Source organism: Epinephelus lanceolatus, chromosome 1 (genome assembly GCF_041903045.1).
Source record: "Epinephelus lanceolatus isolate andai-2023 chromosome 1, ASM4190304v1, whole genome shotgun sequence".
In the NCBI taxonomy this organism is placed as follows: domain Eukaryota; kingdom Metazoa; phylum Chordata; class Actinopteri; order Perciformes; family Serranidae; genus Epinephelus; species Epinephelus lanceolatus.
In genome coordinates this window covers 44,919,337-44,933,597 of record NC_135734.1, presented here as the reverse complement: position 1 = coordinate 44,933,597, position 14,261 = coordinate 44,919,337, and the positions used below count along the sequence as shown (strand labels likewise).

The window sequence follows — 14,261 nt, the reverse complement described above, 5'->3', positions numbered from 1 at the left end:
CCAAAAAAAATGATCTATCTTTCTTGTAAAGATTTTTTTTAAATGAAACCCCAGCTGCTACAGGTCAGCTGTCCCCATTTTGGTCTCCAACCCACAGGAATGAAAACATCTCAGCCCTGGTTTGTACAGTTAATAGCTGAACTTAAAATAGAAACGGGCATGACAGAGCTCCACCCCTTACCTGTCTCACTGAGTCTAACCAGGAGATTCAGGTTATTACAAGTTATTCACTGAGACAGAGAGACAGAAAGATTTACCATCCGATTAAAGCCACAACACTGACGGAGAAAAAGCAGGAGAAGGAATATTCCAAGCAGTGGATGGGATTTTATAAAGCACTCATCTGAAGGAGAAAGTGCTCTAAATTGGAGGGAGCACACTGACTGTCACTTTTACCTGTGTGCCAGCCGTGTTTTTCGACTTCACTCTGAGAGGAAATGTCTTCACGATCTGAACAGGATTTCTGCTGTCCTGTATGCCATGATATCTTTAGAGATCCTGTTGTCCTGGCATGCAGCCACAGCTTCTGTAAAGACTGTCTGCAGAACTGGTGGACAGAGAGACCAGCACAGGAGTGTCCAGTTTGTAAGAGAATTTCATTGACGAACGATCCACCTTGCAACTTGGTTTTAAAGAACCTGTGTGAGGCCCTCTTACTGGAGAGAGAACAGAGAGCTGTGGAGACTGTTTGCAGTCTGCACTCTGAGAAGCTCAAACTCTTCTGTCTGGATCACTGCCAGCCGGTGTGCGTCATCTGTCGGGATTCAAAAACACATGCTGATGACAAAGTCATACCCATCAATGAAGCTGCACAGGATCACAAAGAGGAGCTGCAGAAAGCTCTGAAGCCCTTACAGGAGAAACTGAAGCTGTCTGAACAAGTTAAAGGAAACTGTGACCAAACAGCAGAGCACATTAAGGTCCAGGCCCGACACACAGAGGCGCAGATTAAGGAGCAGTTTAAGAAGCTTCACCAGTTTCTACAAGAGGAAGAGGAGGCCAGGATCTCTACTCTGAGGGATGAAGAGAGGCAGAAGAGTCGGATGATGAAGGAGAAGATTGAGGCTCTGTGCAGAGAGATAGCAGCTCTTTCAGACACAATCAGAGCCACGGAGGAGGAGCTGAGAGCTGAAGACATCTCATTCCTGCAGAACTACAAGGCTGCAGTGGACAGAGTCCAGCAGCGCCCCCTGTTGGATGATCCACAGCTGCCCTCAGGAGCTCTGATAGATGAGGCCAAACATCTGGGCAACCTGACCTTCAACATCTGGAACAAGATGAAGAAGATGGTCTCCTACACTCCTGTGATTCTGGATCCAAACACTGCTCATCCAAATCTCATCCTGACTGAAGATCTGACCAGTGTGAGATCTGGAGAGAAACAGAAGCTTCCTGATAATCCAGATAGGTTTGATTATTACTACTCTGTCCTGGGCTCTGAGGGCTTTAACTCAGGGACTCACAGCTGGGATGTTGAGGTTGGAGACAGTCCGATCTGGGTTGTGGGTGTAGCAGCAGAATCTGTGCAAAGACAGACAGACACAGCTTTACAATCTGGATTATGGAGAATGCTGTTTTGTAACAATGAATACTCAGCGTGCTCACTACCAGGTGCTAACACTGTTCTTTCAGTGAAGAAGAAGCTCCAGAAGATCAGAGTTAAACTGAACTGGGAAAGAGGACAACTGTCTTTCTCTGATGCTGATACTGTAACACACATACACACCTTCACACACACTTTCACTGAGAAGCTGTTTCCATACTTTAACACTAACCAAGAGTTGCCACTGAAGATATTACCAGTGAATGACTCTGCAGAAAGCAAAGTGTACAGTAGTTGGTGGCCTCTCAGTTATTTTGGACTTAAATAATACCAGGTTTAGGATCCAGTGCTCAGTTTTCCTCTCCAGAGAACCTGGATGGAGTTCTGTTTATTTTGACAAAAAAGTGGACTCAATTGGCTGCATTCACTAATATGTGCGTAGAGACGTTCTTACTTTGCGCATAAAATAAGTGCGGTGAATCAGAATCATTCTAAACCAATTAATAAGTCAGCTGCAAATGAACGTATGCGCAGTATCCCTAGCGGATTTTATTTTTACTAATAATTGATGAGGATGAAAGGGTATCAATACATTTGACCAATACATTGGTTAATTAATGGTTCTAAATACTGTATAATAAAGCCTTGTTAAGTAATTACGGTTTTGATTAGGGATGCACAATAATACTGGCACATCATCAGTATCAGCTGATATTTCCTTTAAAATTCGGAATCGAAATTGGCCAACATGCTTTTTCTTTATTTCTTTCTACTGCAGAAGAGACTTGATGATCACTAAGTTAGGTGGGGGAAAAAGTGGATACATCGACATTGATTATCTGCAAAAGTTCCAATGCAATCATGCATTTCCTCGTTTTGATATGTTGTGCATTTATTAAGAGGTGTGTGTTTGTATTTTCGGAGACAGTCTGGCCTTTGTGGCTTGTGGGTATGCACAGTCTGACGCAGTTCTAAATTTGTTCCCAAAGTACGAATAAATTCAGGTGAGAAAATATCGATGAATGCCAGATTTCTACTGAAACATTCGTACACACAGGTTAAGCACAGATTTGTCTGTACGCAGTGTTTGTGAATGAGGCCCAGTGTCACTAATGGATATGTGTTGTATAAAGCTGACTTATAATGTCCGTAGATTGAGACCCAATAATGTATGTTAAAACTCTGTGTATACACCAAGTATATTGTGTCTTTAAAATGTAACTATGTATAATTGATAAATTCTAGTTTTGAATCTCAATGAATATTTTCTGTGTATTGTATGCCACTGTGTGCTACAGGGATTTTTTGTAAGCTAACGTGTAAGTTAGCGTCGCTTTGGTTCCTGCAGTAAAAATGGGACTGGGATTTTTGAATGGGATTTTTCTGTTGGATTTTGGATCATTGCAGAAAATAACATCTGTGGCAAACGCAAACATTTAGGACACAATTTGTTCAGCAAGATAATCTTCACAAATTAACTCCACTTTTATGCTCTTTGAAGCGTAAATACATCCACCAAAGGTAAAAAAGCTAACGCTAGGCTACAAACGAACCACACCGCAGTCGCATAACTTAACGTCATCCCCACAGCAAGGCTGCAAAGCTGCGTTAAGCATGACAACGTTCTGTAGTCGCATTTAGCCACTTGTTAGCAACTGCCTTTTTAAAGACATCTTCAGCTTTAAAATTCATGTGTGGGGTATTTACTGATGTATTTTATGTTGTAAAACAAAACATTAAAGTCTCTTAAGCTTGTGTCAACCACAGAACTTATTTCAGGCATTTAAGGAAAAATCCCATTCAAGAGACCCATTGACTTTGAGATGAGGGAACTAGGAGTGCAAAAATGCTAACGTGATTGAGCGCTCTATAGTCTTTTGGATATTTTAGCACTTTAAAACTATCAATAAGAAGAATAAAAACCCACCTACAATGGATACTGCACACTTTGACATTATTTAGCTTGGTAGGTTCCTTATACTCTATATTACTTAGTTCATTTGCAGAACAAATACTGTTAGTATCTTGTTTCTTCATCTTGGGTTGTGTGAACATGGTTTCAGTTTACATTGTATCACTTACTGTGAAATCTTTGATGCATTAAATGTGATTCTAATCTAAAAAATGTAGATCTTGCAGTTTGTCCTGAGTAACCAGTCATCACACCCAGGCTGGCATTAAACTGTCATCACTTCATTGAACTCTTTGTCCTGAACCAGTAACAGTAAAGGTACAGAGCATTTTTCATAGCTGTGTGGATTATAAGTGAATCGAAAGTCAACATTCAGTCCTTAAGACTTAAATTATTAGCATGATGTCTCAACAACTGATTGAATACATTTGCTGTGGATATTCATGTTCCCCAAATGATGACCCCTTTTGATTGTAAAGATCCCAAGACCTTCCCTTAAGTACCACCTCCAGGCCAAACTTTGTCATCTTCGATATTAAACAATGAAAACATGGCGGACACATAGTCGTAGGATTTATGGAGCATTTTCATGATCCCCAGAGGATGAACCTTTTCCACTGTGGAGCCTAAATGGCTTGCCCTCTTGCACCACTGTCAGGCCAGAATATTCACAAACACTATGATGATCAAACTGGCCCATTGCCATGATCAATTGCTCAGTACATTCATGCCACTCAGAGGATAAACCCTTTTGATTTCAATGACCCCATAATGTTTGCTGAAGCACTACCCTCCAGAGAAGCTTTACATTTTTAGCTCCATTCATTTTAGAGGATTGCTTCAAAGAGTCTGTGTTAACTCATAAAAATAATATAGGTTTAAAAAAAAGTTTATGGACATGTTACATGAATTTCGGTGCCCATGTTTCGTGATTAAGCTGTTCACAGTCTCACACACACTCACACAGACAGAAAAATTGAGGTATAATGGACTTATGGGGGCATTCTGAGAACACTGAGACACTGTCCTCACAAATCAGTGGTGTCCTCATAAGGTCGGTGCAATTACCAGTGAAATGTCCTCATATGCAGCTCACACCAACGCACACACACACAAGCAGACAAAGACAGGGATCTACATGTGATTTAATTAGAGCAGAGAGCAGAATCAATTCTGGTGTGAACGGCCAGGCGACTGCTGACGAGCGTACTCTACAGCTGTATCATGAGAGCTGTGGCTTTATCTTTACATTTGGCAGGTGTAAGCATAAAGTTTTAAAACAAATTACCTGCAGATATCTTTGTTATAATACTTAGAATCAACATGATCTGTAAGTCAACACTTTGCCCGGTATCTTGTCCTCCAGTCACCTCAACTTTTATTCCCTCATGGAGTGCTCAGCCTGACTCACCGCCCTCTCCCTGATCACACACTAAAGCCGACTACCGTTGGGCAGTTGCAAGCTTTTGAGTATAGTTTCATATATTCATGTACACTTGTAGTTAGAGTTAATCCTCCTTACCACTTTGTTCTACTCTAACCAGCTGTCTCCTTAACTTCTTCCAGGCCTCCTCCACTGAAACTCCATTGTCTCCTCACCCTCCAATGCTCCACCCTCACTGTCTCTGGACTCCTTCCTTCCACTGTCCCACCATCCCAGACCCAAACCCTTTTCAGAACCACCAGTCCCTCAGTATGTCACCCTGGATCACATTGTTCTCTCAGACAGATCTCCCCCAATGATTTCAACCTCTCTCGGAAGCTCCATATTGGACATATTGTACAACATATAGCACCCTCTACATTAGGATTCACAATTTTATTATTAAAATCCAGGTGATTACATGTGCCTTAGTGTTTTTATTGATGTTTCCAACATAAACAACAGGCCAGTAATTGTTAAATAATACCATAAGGGATCTCTACAAATCAACTGAACTCAAAAGCTACCGTTTTGTTTTCTTTCATTTGGGACACCTCATATGTTTAGTGGACTGACTCCCTGAATATGCAAGCTGTCTTTACAGTTTTGGTATCGCTGGATTCAGTACAAACACGTTTCCAACAAGCCCTCATATGTGTTGCTATGACAGTTCATGACAGAGATAATGCAAAGTAAATGAGAGCATTCTACATAGAGACCCATCTTACATTTCCTGAGGCCATTGCAGCAGAAACTGAAGCTGTTTGAACAAGTTAAAGGAAACTGTGACCAAACGGCAGAGCACATTATGGTCCAGGCCCGACACACAGAGAGGCTGATTAAGGAGCAGTTTAAGAAGCTTCACCAGTTTCTACAAGAGGAAGAGGAGGTCAGGATCTTTGCTCTGAAGGATGAAGAGTGGCGGAAGAGTCGGATGATGAAGGAGAAGATTGAAGCTCTGAGCAGAGAGATAGCAGCTCTTTCAGACACAATCAGAGCCACAGAGGAGGAGCTGAGAGCTGAAGACATCTCATTCATGCTGAACTACAAGGCTGCAGTGGAAAGAGTCCAGCAGCGCCCCCTGCTGGATGATCCACAGCTGGTCTCAGGAGCTCTGATAGACGAGGCCAAACATCTGGGCAACCTGACCTTCAACATCTGGAACAAGATGAAAGACATGGTCTCCTACACTCCTCTGATTCTGGATCCAAACACTGCTTATCCAGAACTCATCCTGTCTGAAGATCTGACCAGTGTGAGATGTGGAGTGAGACAGAAGCTTCCTGATAATCCAGAGAGGTTTGATTACTACTCTGTCCTGGGCTCTGAGGGCTTTAACTCAGGGACTCTGGGAAGTTGAGGTTGGAGACAGTACGGCCTGGATTCTGGGTGTAGCAGCAGAATCTGTGCAAAGACAGGGAGTCGCATCTTTTCAATCTGGATTATGGAGAATAGTGTTTCATAAAGATGAATACTCAGCGTGCTCAATACCAAGTGTAAACACTGTTCTTTCAGTGAAGAAGAAGCTCCAGAAGATCAGAGTTCAACTGGACTGGGATGAAGAAGAGCTGTCATTCTCTGATGCTGATACTGACACACACATACACACCTTCACACACACTTTTACTGAGAAGCTGTTTCCATACTTTAACACTAACCAAGAATTGCCACTGAAGATATTACCAGTGAATGACTCTGCAGAAAGCAAAGTATCCAGTAGCTGGTGGCCTTTCAATTAATGTGGGTTTGAGTTAAGAATGCTCAATTTTCCTCTTCAGAGTGTTTAATTTTGACAAGGAAGTGGACTCAATTGGCCTCATTCACTAATATGTGTGTAGAAAACACTGTCATTTTTTACAGCTTTAGATTTAGTCTTATTCTTGAAACAAAAATGCTCATTAGTTTTAGTCACATTTTAGTCATTGTTGTCCTTCATAGTTTTTGTCAACAAAAACTCATGACATTTTAGTCATTACTTTTAGTCAATATGTTTTCTATATGTTTATTTTGTATCTTTAAACTAATTCAGATAGGCTAATCTGTGTATCAGAAATTAGAATAATACAAATACAAATCATTTCTGCACACTTCCAAATTTTCATTTCTCTAGCAATGTTGGCATCTCTATATGAATGCTCTCAGAAACTTTGACGCCACAGATAACTAATCTGAGACAACTAGGATTTGTTCCCAGGTCCATTGTAAACTCTGACTTATCCATCTGACTGTTAAGAAGCAGAGAAATTATTTCTGTAACATGTTGGTCTGGAGGTTTGAAAAGAATTTCATGTGTCCATCTGTTGGTGGGCCATCATGATAAGAGTATGCTTGCATAATATGATGTTAATTCTAATACAGAAGAGACCTGATGATCACTAAGTTAGGTGGGGGAAAATCCAATATCATGCATCCCTAGTTTTGATATGTTGTGCAATTGATCTATGGCTAAGCCACGCCCCCTCCACTCACCCGGACAAACCATCAACATTCAGTGACCGGCGCTATGGCAGGTGTCACAGTACACGGCATTTCACAGGAGGCAGTTGATGATTTTTGGGGAAATAACAATCAGATGTCATTGAGAAGTAACCAAAAGGGCCTAAACTACGCATTGGAGAGATATATTCATCATTTTATTGTTGAGAAGGTCGATGAAAAGCTTAAATTACAAGCCAAAATTTACAGGTCACAGTGTACGCTTGTGAACCGCATCTCGTTGCCGTCACCATCAAAGACAACAAGTTAAAGTGCCACTGAAGTTAAGGTTTTTGGCTCAGAATATGAGAAAAGGATAACGGCCTTTTTATCGTTTGTGCGTATGCACAGTCTGAGGCAATTCTAAATTTGTTCCCAGAGTATGAACAAATTCAGGTGAGAAAATATCGATGAATACCAGATTTCTACTGAAACATTCGTACACACGGGTTAAGCACAGATCTGTCCGTACGCAGTGTTTGTGAATGAGGCCCAGTGTCACTAATGGATTTGTGCTGCATATAGCTGACTTACAATGTCCGTAAACTACTATGCATTATTTTTTTGTGTAAATGTTGTCATGTTTAACTTACACAGTTTCCATTCATGCTGTTAGTAAATGTAAAGAGGGCCTGTGCCATAGATCATGTTCTATTACTAAATCACTGAGAACGACTGAGACCCAATAATGTATGTTAAAACTCTGTGTATACACCAAGTATATTGTCTCTTTAAAATGTCACTATGTACGATTGATAAATTCTAGTTCTGAATCTGAATGAATATTTTCTGTGTATTGTATGCCACTGTGTGTTACAGGGATTTTTTTGTAAGCTAACATGTAAGTTAGCGTCACTTTGGTTCCTGCAGTAAAAATGGGACTGCAATTTTTGAATTGGATTTTTCTGTTGGGTTTTGGATCATTGCAGAAAATAAGATCTGTGGCAAATGCAAACGTTAAGGACACTTACATGATTTGTTCAGCAAGATAATCTTCACGAATTAACTCCACTTTTATGCTCTTTGAAGCGTAAATGCATCCGCCAGAGGTAAAAAAGCTAACGCTGGGCTATGAACGAACCACACCATAGTCACATAACTTAACGTCATCCCCACAGCAAGGCTGCAAAGCCGCATTAAGCATGACAACGTTCTGTAGTCTCCTTTAGCCACTTGTTAGCAACTGCCTTTTTTAAGACATTGTCAGCTTTAAAATTCGTGTGTAGGGTATTTACTGATGTATTTTATGTTGTAAATCAAAACATTAAAGTCTCTTAAGCTTGTGTCAGCCACAGAACTTATTTCAGGCAATTAAGGAAAAATCCCATTCAAAAGACCCATTGACTTTGAGATGAGGGAACCAGGAGTGCAAAAATGCTAACTTGATTGAGCACTCTATAGTCTTTTGGATATTTTAGCACTTTAAAACTATCAATAAGAAGAATAAAAACCCACCTACAATGGATACTGCACACTTTGACATTATTTAGCTTGGTAGGTTCCTTATACTCTATATTACTTAGTTCATTTGCAGAACAAATACTGTTAGTATCTTGTTTCTTCATCTTGGGTTGTGTGAACATGGTTTCAGTTTACATTGTATCACTTACTGTGAAATCTTTGATGCATTAAATGTGATCCTAATCTAAAAAATGTAGATCTTGCAGTTTGTCCTGAGTAACCAGTCATCACACCCAGGCTGGCATTAAACTGTCATCACTTCATTGAACTCTTTGTCCTGAACCAGTAACAGTAAAGGTACAGAGTATTTTTCATAGCTGTGTGGATTATAAGTGAATCGGAAGTCAATACTCAGTCCTTATGACTTAAATTATGAGCATGATATCTCAACAACTCATTGTCAGATTGAATACATTTGCTGTGGATATTCATGTTCCCCAAATGATGACCCCTTTGTTTGCTGAAGCACTACCCTCCAGAGAAGCTTTACATTTTTAGCTCCATTCATTTTAGAGGATTGCTTCAAAGAGTCTGTGTTAACTCATAAAAATAATATAGGTTTAAAAAAAGTTTATGAACATGTTACATTAATTTCGGTGCCCGTGTTTCGCGATTAGGCTGTTCACAGTCTCACACACACTCACATAGACCAAAAAATTCAGGTATAATGGACTTATGGGGCATTCTGAGGGGCAAAGACTTTGTTACTACTTGATAAGTGCTTCTACAGTGTTTAACTTGTGAGGACATGGACACTGTCCTCACAAATCAGTGGTGTCCTCATAAGGTCAGTACAATTACCAGTGAAATGTCCTCATATGCAGCTCACACCAACGCACACACACACAAGCAGACAGAGACAGGGATCTACATGTGATTTAATCATAGCAGAGTGTAGAATCAATTCTGGTGTGAACAGCCAGGCGACTGCTGACGAGCTGTTACAACCCAGTATGTGTCTAGGGGTAAGGGAAGCAACATAAAACCAAACAATGAAGTGAATAAGGCAAGCTGCCGTTTATTCATTCACAAAATAAACAATACAAGCTACGCTTTATAAAAAAAGCGGTACAGAACAGAAAAACATGCTCGCAGGCTCTGTAACACAACCCAGAAATTGGGCTTCACGAAAGGAGCCTCGGCGGTAAATCACATTTAAACAAATTCAGGGAAGGGCAGCGGGTGACGGCAAACCATAAAACAATTAAAACAAAACTCTGACCTGTCACCAACAAAATAAACACCCCAACTAACTTAACTAACGGTGGTGGAAGGCCACCCAGAATAACAAAACTTAAACAAATCTGTCTGTCTGCTCTATGACTTACCTCACAAACAAAACAACACTCAAACCGACACCCATAAAGCTAGTGTACCATACATCAAACAATCTACGTGTGTGTGCAAAGGAGATGTGGCTAGGCTACAAAGCTAAATCCTAAAGCCCATATATTCCCAAATACAACAACAACAACAACAAACAGATTATAGCAGCTGAAAACACAAACGGAGCGAGGCGGACTGCTCAGGTTAAATCACAGCCGCGATTGCTCTTGACTTCGTGCAGCCTTTAAAGGTTCGGACGAGGGGCCGGTGCAGCGGTGACTGGCCGGAACCGATGACGACAGCGAGGGGGCTGGCCGACCAGCAAGCGAGGAAACACTGAACAGCAGCAGAGGAGAGCGAGCTGGAGGCGTGGTCCGCCAGGGATTCCCTCCAGAAGAGCAGACAGTTAGACACACACATAAATGATTGACAAGTGCTGGCCGAATAATTCCCATAATGACATCCACAGCACATTAAACACAGAAAATAAATGTACTAAGGTCCAGAGACCGTAACACGAGTGTACTCTACAGCTGTATCATGAGAGCAGTGGCTTTATCTTTACATTTGGCAGGTGTAAGCATAAAGTTTTAAAACAAATTACTTGCAAATATCTTTGTTATAATACTTAAAATCAACATGATCTGTAAGTTAACACTTTCCCCACCACTGATGAGATATTCCGTCATTTATGACAGAATGTTTCACGCCATTGTCGAGTTATTCCAGTAATCCATGTTTTCACTGCTATAAGAGAGGAGGCGCTGTTACACATGTGAAATAAAACTGCACTGCTATATCCAAAAACAAACAATGAACAAGAGCCGCTGGAAACCAAAAGATGTTGTTTACTGAAATGCAGCAGCTTGTAAACTGCACGAAAATGCCGGTGCAGACAGAGAAGTTTATGGTTGCGCAAGCCGTAGAGATGTTGATGGATTCAGACTCCGACACTTCCTGTTTTGATCAACATACTGAATCCAATTTGGACGAAGAGGCAAATGAGTTTGGTGGGAAGAAATGGGATCATCATGATGGTGACAGTGACGACAACCACAGAGGAGACGGAGACAACAGAACACTGAACAATCACTGAATGTATCATTATTATTTTCATTTATACAATTCAAACTGATGAAGGGAAATTAGAAAAACAAAACATGTATGTGTGAAATTAATTTTGTGCAAAATGGGGGTTTTTTTATGAAAATTCACAAATTCAAGTGTTGATTAAAAAGGAATGGAATAAGATAGAATAAAATATTGTTTGTGTTTAAAAGCAGAAGGTCTCTTCTTTAGTTTCATATTCATCGGTCAAATTATTCAAATTATACAAATTCTGTGGGTCTTGAAAGATTAGTGAATACGATCAAAAATGCTGGTGGCTGCCAACTTAAAAATAATACTCTGGCAGGGAAAGTGTTAATTGGGCTGGCAGAACTTGTTTCAGTCTATGACAGCCACTAAAAACTAGAGGCAATTCAGTCCTGGAACAAAAGGGCAGAACAAAAGCTCCACCCCTTACCTGACTCACCTGAGCTGAGACATAACAAGAAAGGCTGCTGTTCTGACACAGACACTGAGAGCCGATAGATCCACAGCAAAGCCAGGACGTCAGCTGGGGAAAAAGCAGCTACAGGAAATAATACTGGAAGTATAGTGAGTATTGGAATACTGGAGAAGTGGATGATAGCTAAAAAGGAAAAAAATTTAGCAGTAGAAGTACTTGACTGACTGACTGACTGAAGTTTTATCTGTGTACCTGCTGTCTTTCTATTTTCACTCAGAGACAGAATGGCGTCCCCATTAGAGGAGGATCTCTGCTGTCCTGTCTGTCAGGACATATTTAATGATCCTGTTGTCCTGTCATGCAGCCACAGCTTCTGTAAAGGCTGTCTGCAGAACTGGTGGAGAGGGAAAACAATACAGAAGTGTCCAATTTGTGAGAAAACACCTTTTCCCGATCCACCTTATAACTTGGCATTAAAGAACCTGTGTGAGACCTTCTTACTGCAGAGAGATCAGGGCGCTTTAGCAGAGTTGGAAACTGTCTGCAGTCTGCACTCTGAGAAACTCAAACTCTTCTGCCTGGACCATCAGCAGCCAGTGTGTATCATCTGCAAAGATTCAAAAACACACAACAACCACAGTTTCAGACCCATCGATGAAGCTGCACAGGATCACAAAGAGGAACTGCAGAAATCCCTGAAGCCCTTACAGGAGAAGCTGAAGCTGTTTGAACAAGTTAAAGGAAACTGTGATCAAACAGCAGAGCACATTAAGGTCCAGGCCCGACACACAGAGAGGCTGATTAAGGAGCAGTTTAAGAAGCTTCACCAGTTTCTACAAGGGGAAGAGGAGGTCAGGATCTTTGCTCTGAAGGATGAAGAGTGGCGGAAGAGTCGGATGATAAGGGAGAAGATTGAGGCTCTGAGCAGAGAGATAGCAGCTCTTTCAGACACAATCAGAGCCACAGAGGAGGAGCTGAGAGCTGAAGACGTCTCATTCCTGCAGAACTACAAGGCTGCAGTGGACAGAGTCCAGCAGCGCCCCCTGCTGGATGATCCACAGCTGGTCTCAGGAGCTCTGATAGACGAGGCCAAACATCTGGGCAACCTGACCTTCAACATCTGGAAGAAGATGAAGAAGATGGTCTCCTACACTCCTGTGATTCTGGATCCAAACACTGCTCATCCAGAACTCATCCTGACTGAAGATCTGACCAGTGTGAGATGTGGAGAGAAACAGAAGCTTCCTGATAATCCAGAGAGGTTTGATTCCTTCATCTCTGTCCTGGGCTCTGAGGGCTTTAACTCAGGGACTCACAGCTGGGACATTGAGGTTGGCTACAGTCCGGTCTGGGCAGTGGGAGTATCAGCGGAGTCTGTCCTGAGTAACAAAGACAAACAGTCTGGATTATTCAGAGTTGTGTTCTGTGATGGTGAGTACACAGCAGACCCAGATCCAGATTCCTCCGCTGCTCTTTCAGTGAAGAAGCAGCCACAGTGGATCAGAGTTCATCTGGACTGGAAGAGAGGAAAACTGTCATTCTCTGATCCTGTTACTGATACAGACATACACACTTTCACACACACTTTCACTGAGAAGCTGTTTCCATACTTTAACATTGTAAATGCACACCCACTGAGGATATCACACATTCCTGTCTCTGTAGTCATACAGTGACAAACACGTTTCACATCTTTTGATCCTATCAGTACCTGTATCAGTTTGGACATGGCTTCATTTTGCCTCACTTCACTCAGCACAGCATATCTGATGCACTGTACGTGATCTAAATCTAAAAATGTAGAGTTGGCAGTTTGTCCTGTGGATCCACTCACCAAACACTGGCATGAAACCCTTGTGCTGCTGCTGGAATTTTTTACCTTTATCCAACCAATGGGAAGTTACAATATACTCTCTCTGTCTAAAGGCCTTTGAACACCGAAGACCGAATATCTTCTCCTATTGCTTCATTAAAGAACACGCAGGACTGAGCTCACACATAGCACACTGGAGAGTAGGACGAGCCTCGAGCCCGACAACACCAAGTGCATGTTTTCTGTATGCATTTTTTAAATCCATCATTTGAGTAAAAAAAAGTTTTTGCACGGAAACCTTGCAGACTTGCATTTTATTCGTCCATTCATTGCAAAAACATGCAATATGAGACATAATGTGGACATGTTTGCTCCCTTGCTTCTCTCCACTTGAGTTGCCTCCCTGGTTGTTGCCACTCTCTTAGCTGTGTCTGGCATTTTGCACTGTGGCTAAGCCCCGCCCTCAAATGTGATGAGCCAATCACAGTGCGTATAGCCATTCCCATACACTCGGACATTCTCTGCCTATACGTCCATTGAAATGCATTACAGAAAGTCAGTTTTGTTCGGTTTTATGAGCTTTTTCTGAGATTTGAAGTTTTAAAATGGTCAAACGGTGTGCATGGGGTACATGCAACTCCGACACAAGGTATCCTGAGAGGCTGGGCGACGAGGTGTATTTTTTACACTTTAAACCACATCTCAACCGAGAAAAGTGTCTCCTTTGGATAAAGTTGTGTGGTAACGTTAGACCACAACATCAACTCAACATGAATAAGATTAACAATGATGTCTACA

The 14,261-nt window shown here is 41.4% G+C and overlaps 2 protein-coding genes across 2 annotated transcripts; both read left to right on the top strand.

The window, feature by feature from the left end:
- Positions 1-437: 437 nt before the first annotated feature.
- LOC117256912 (nuclear factor 7, ovary-like) lies at positions 438-2,296 on the top strand. Its single transcript, XM_033626648.2, has one exon. It carries the CDS (start codon positions 438-440, stop codon positions 1,869-1,871), a length of 1,434 nt encoding a protein of 477 aa, XP_033482539.2. The 3' UTR covers positions 1,872-2,296.
- A 9,395-nt stretch (positions 2,297-11,691) lies between these two features.
- LOC117256204 (nuclear factor 7, brain-like) lies at positions 11,692-13,760 on the top strand. The gene is made up of 2 exons (XM_033625473.2): positions 11,692-11,799; positions 11,928-13,760. The coding sequence occupies exon 2, from the start codon at positions 11,935-11,937 to the stop codon at positions 13,324-13,326; it is 1,392 nt and encodes a 463-aa protein (XP_033481364.2). The 5' UTR covers positions 11,692-11,799; positions 11,928-11,934; the 3' UTR covers positions 13,327-13,760.
- Positions 13,761-14,261: the final 501 nt, after the last annotated feature.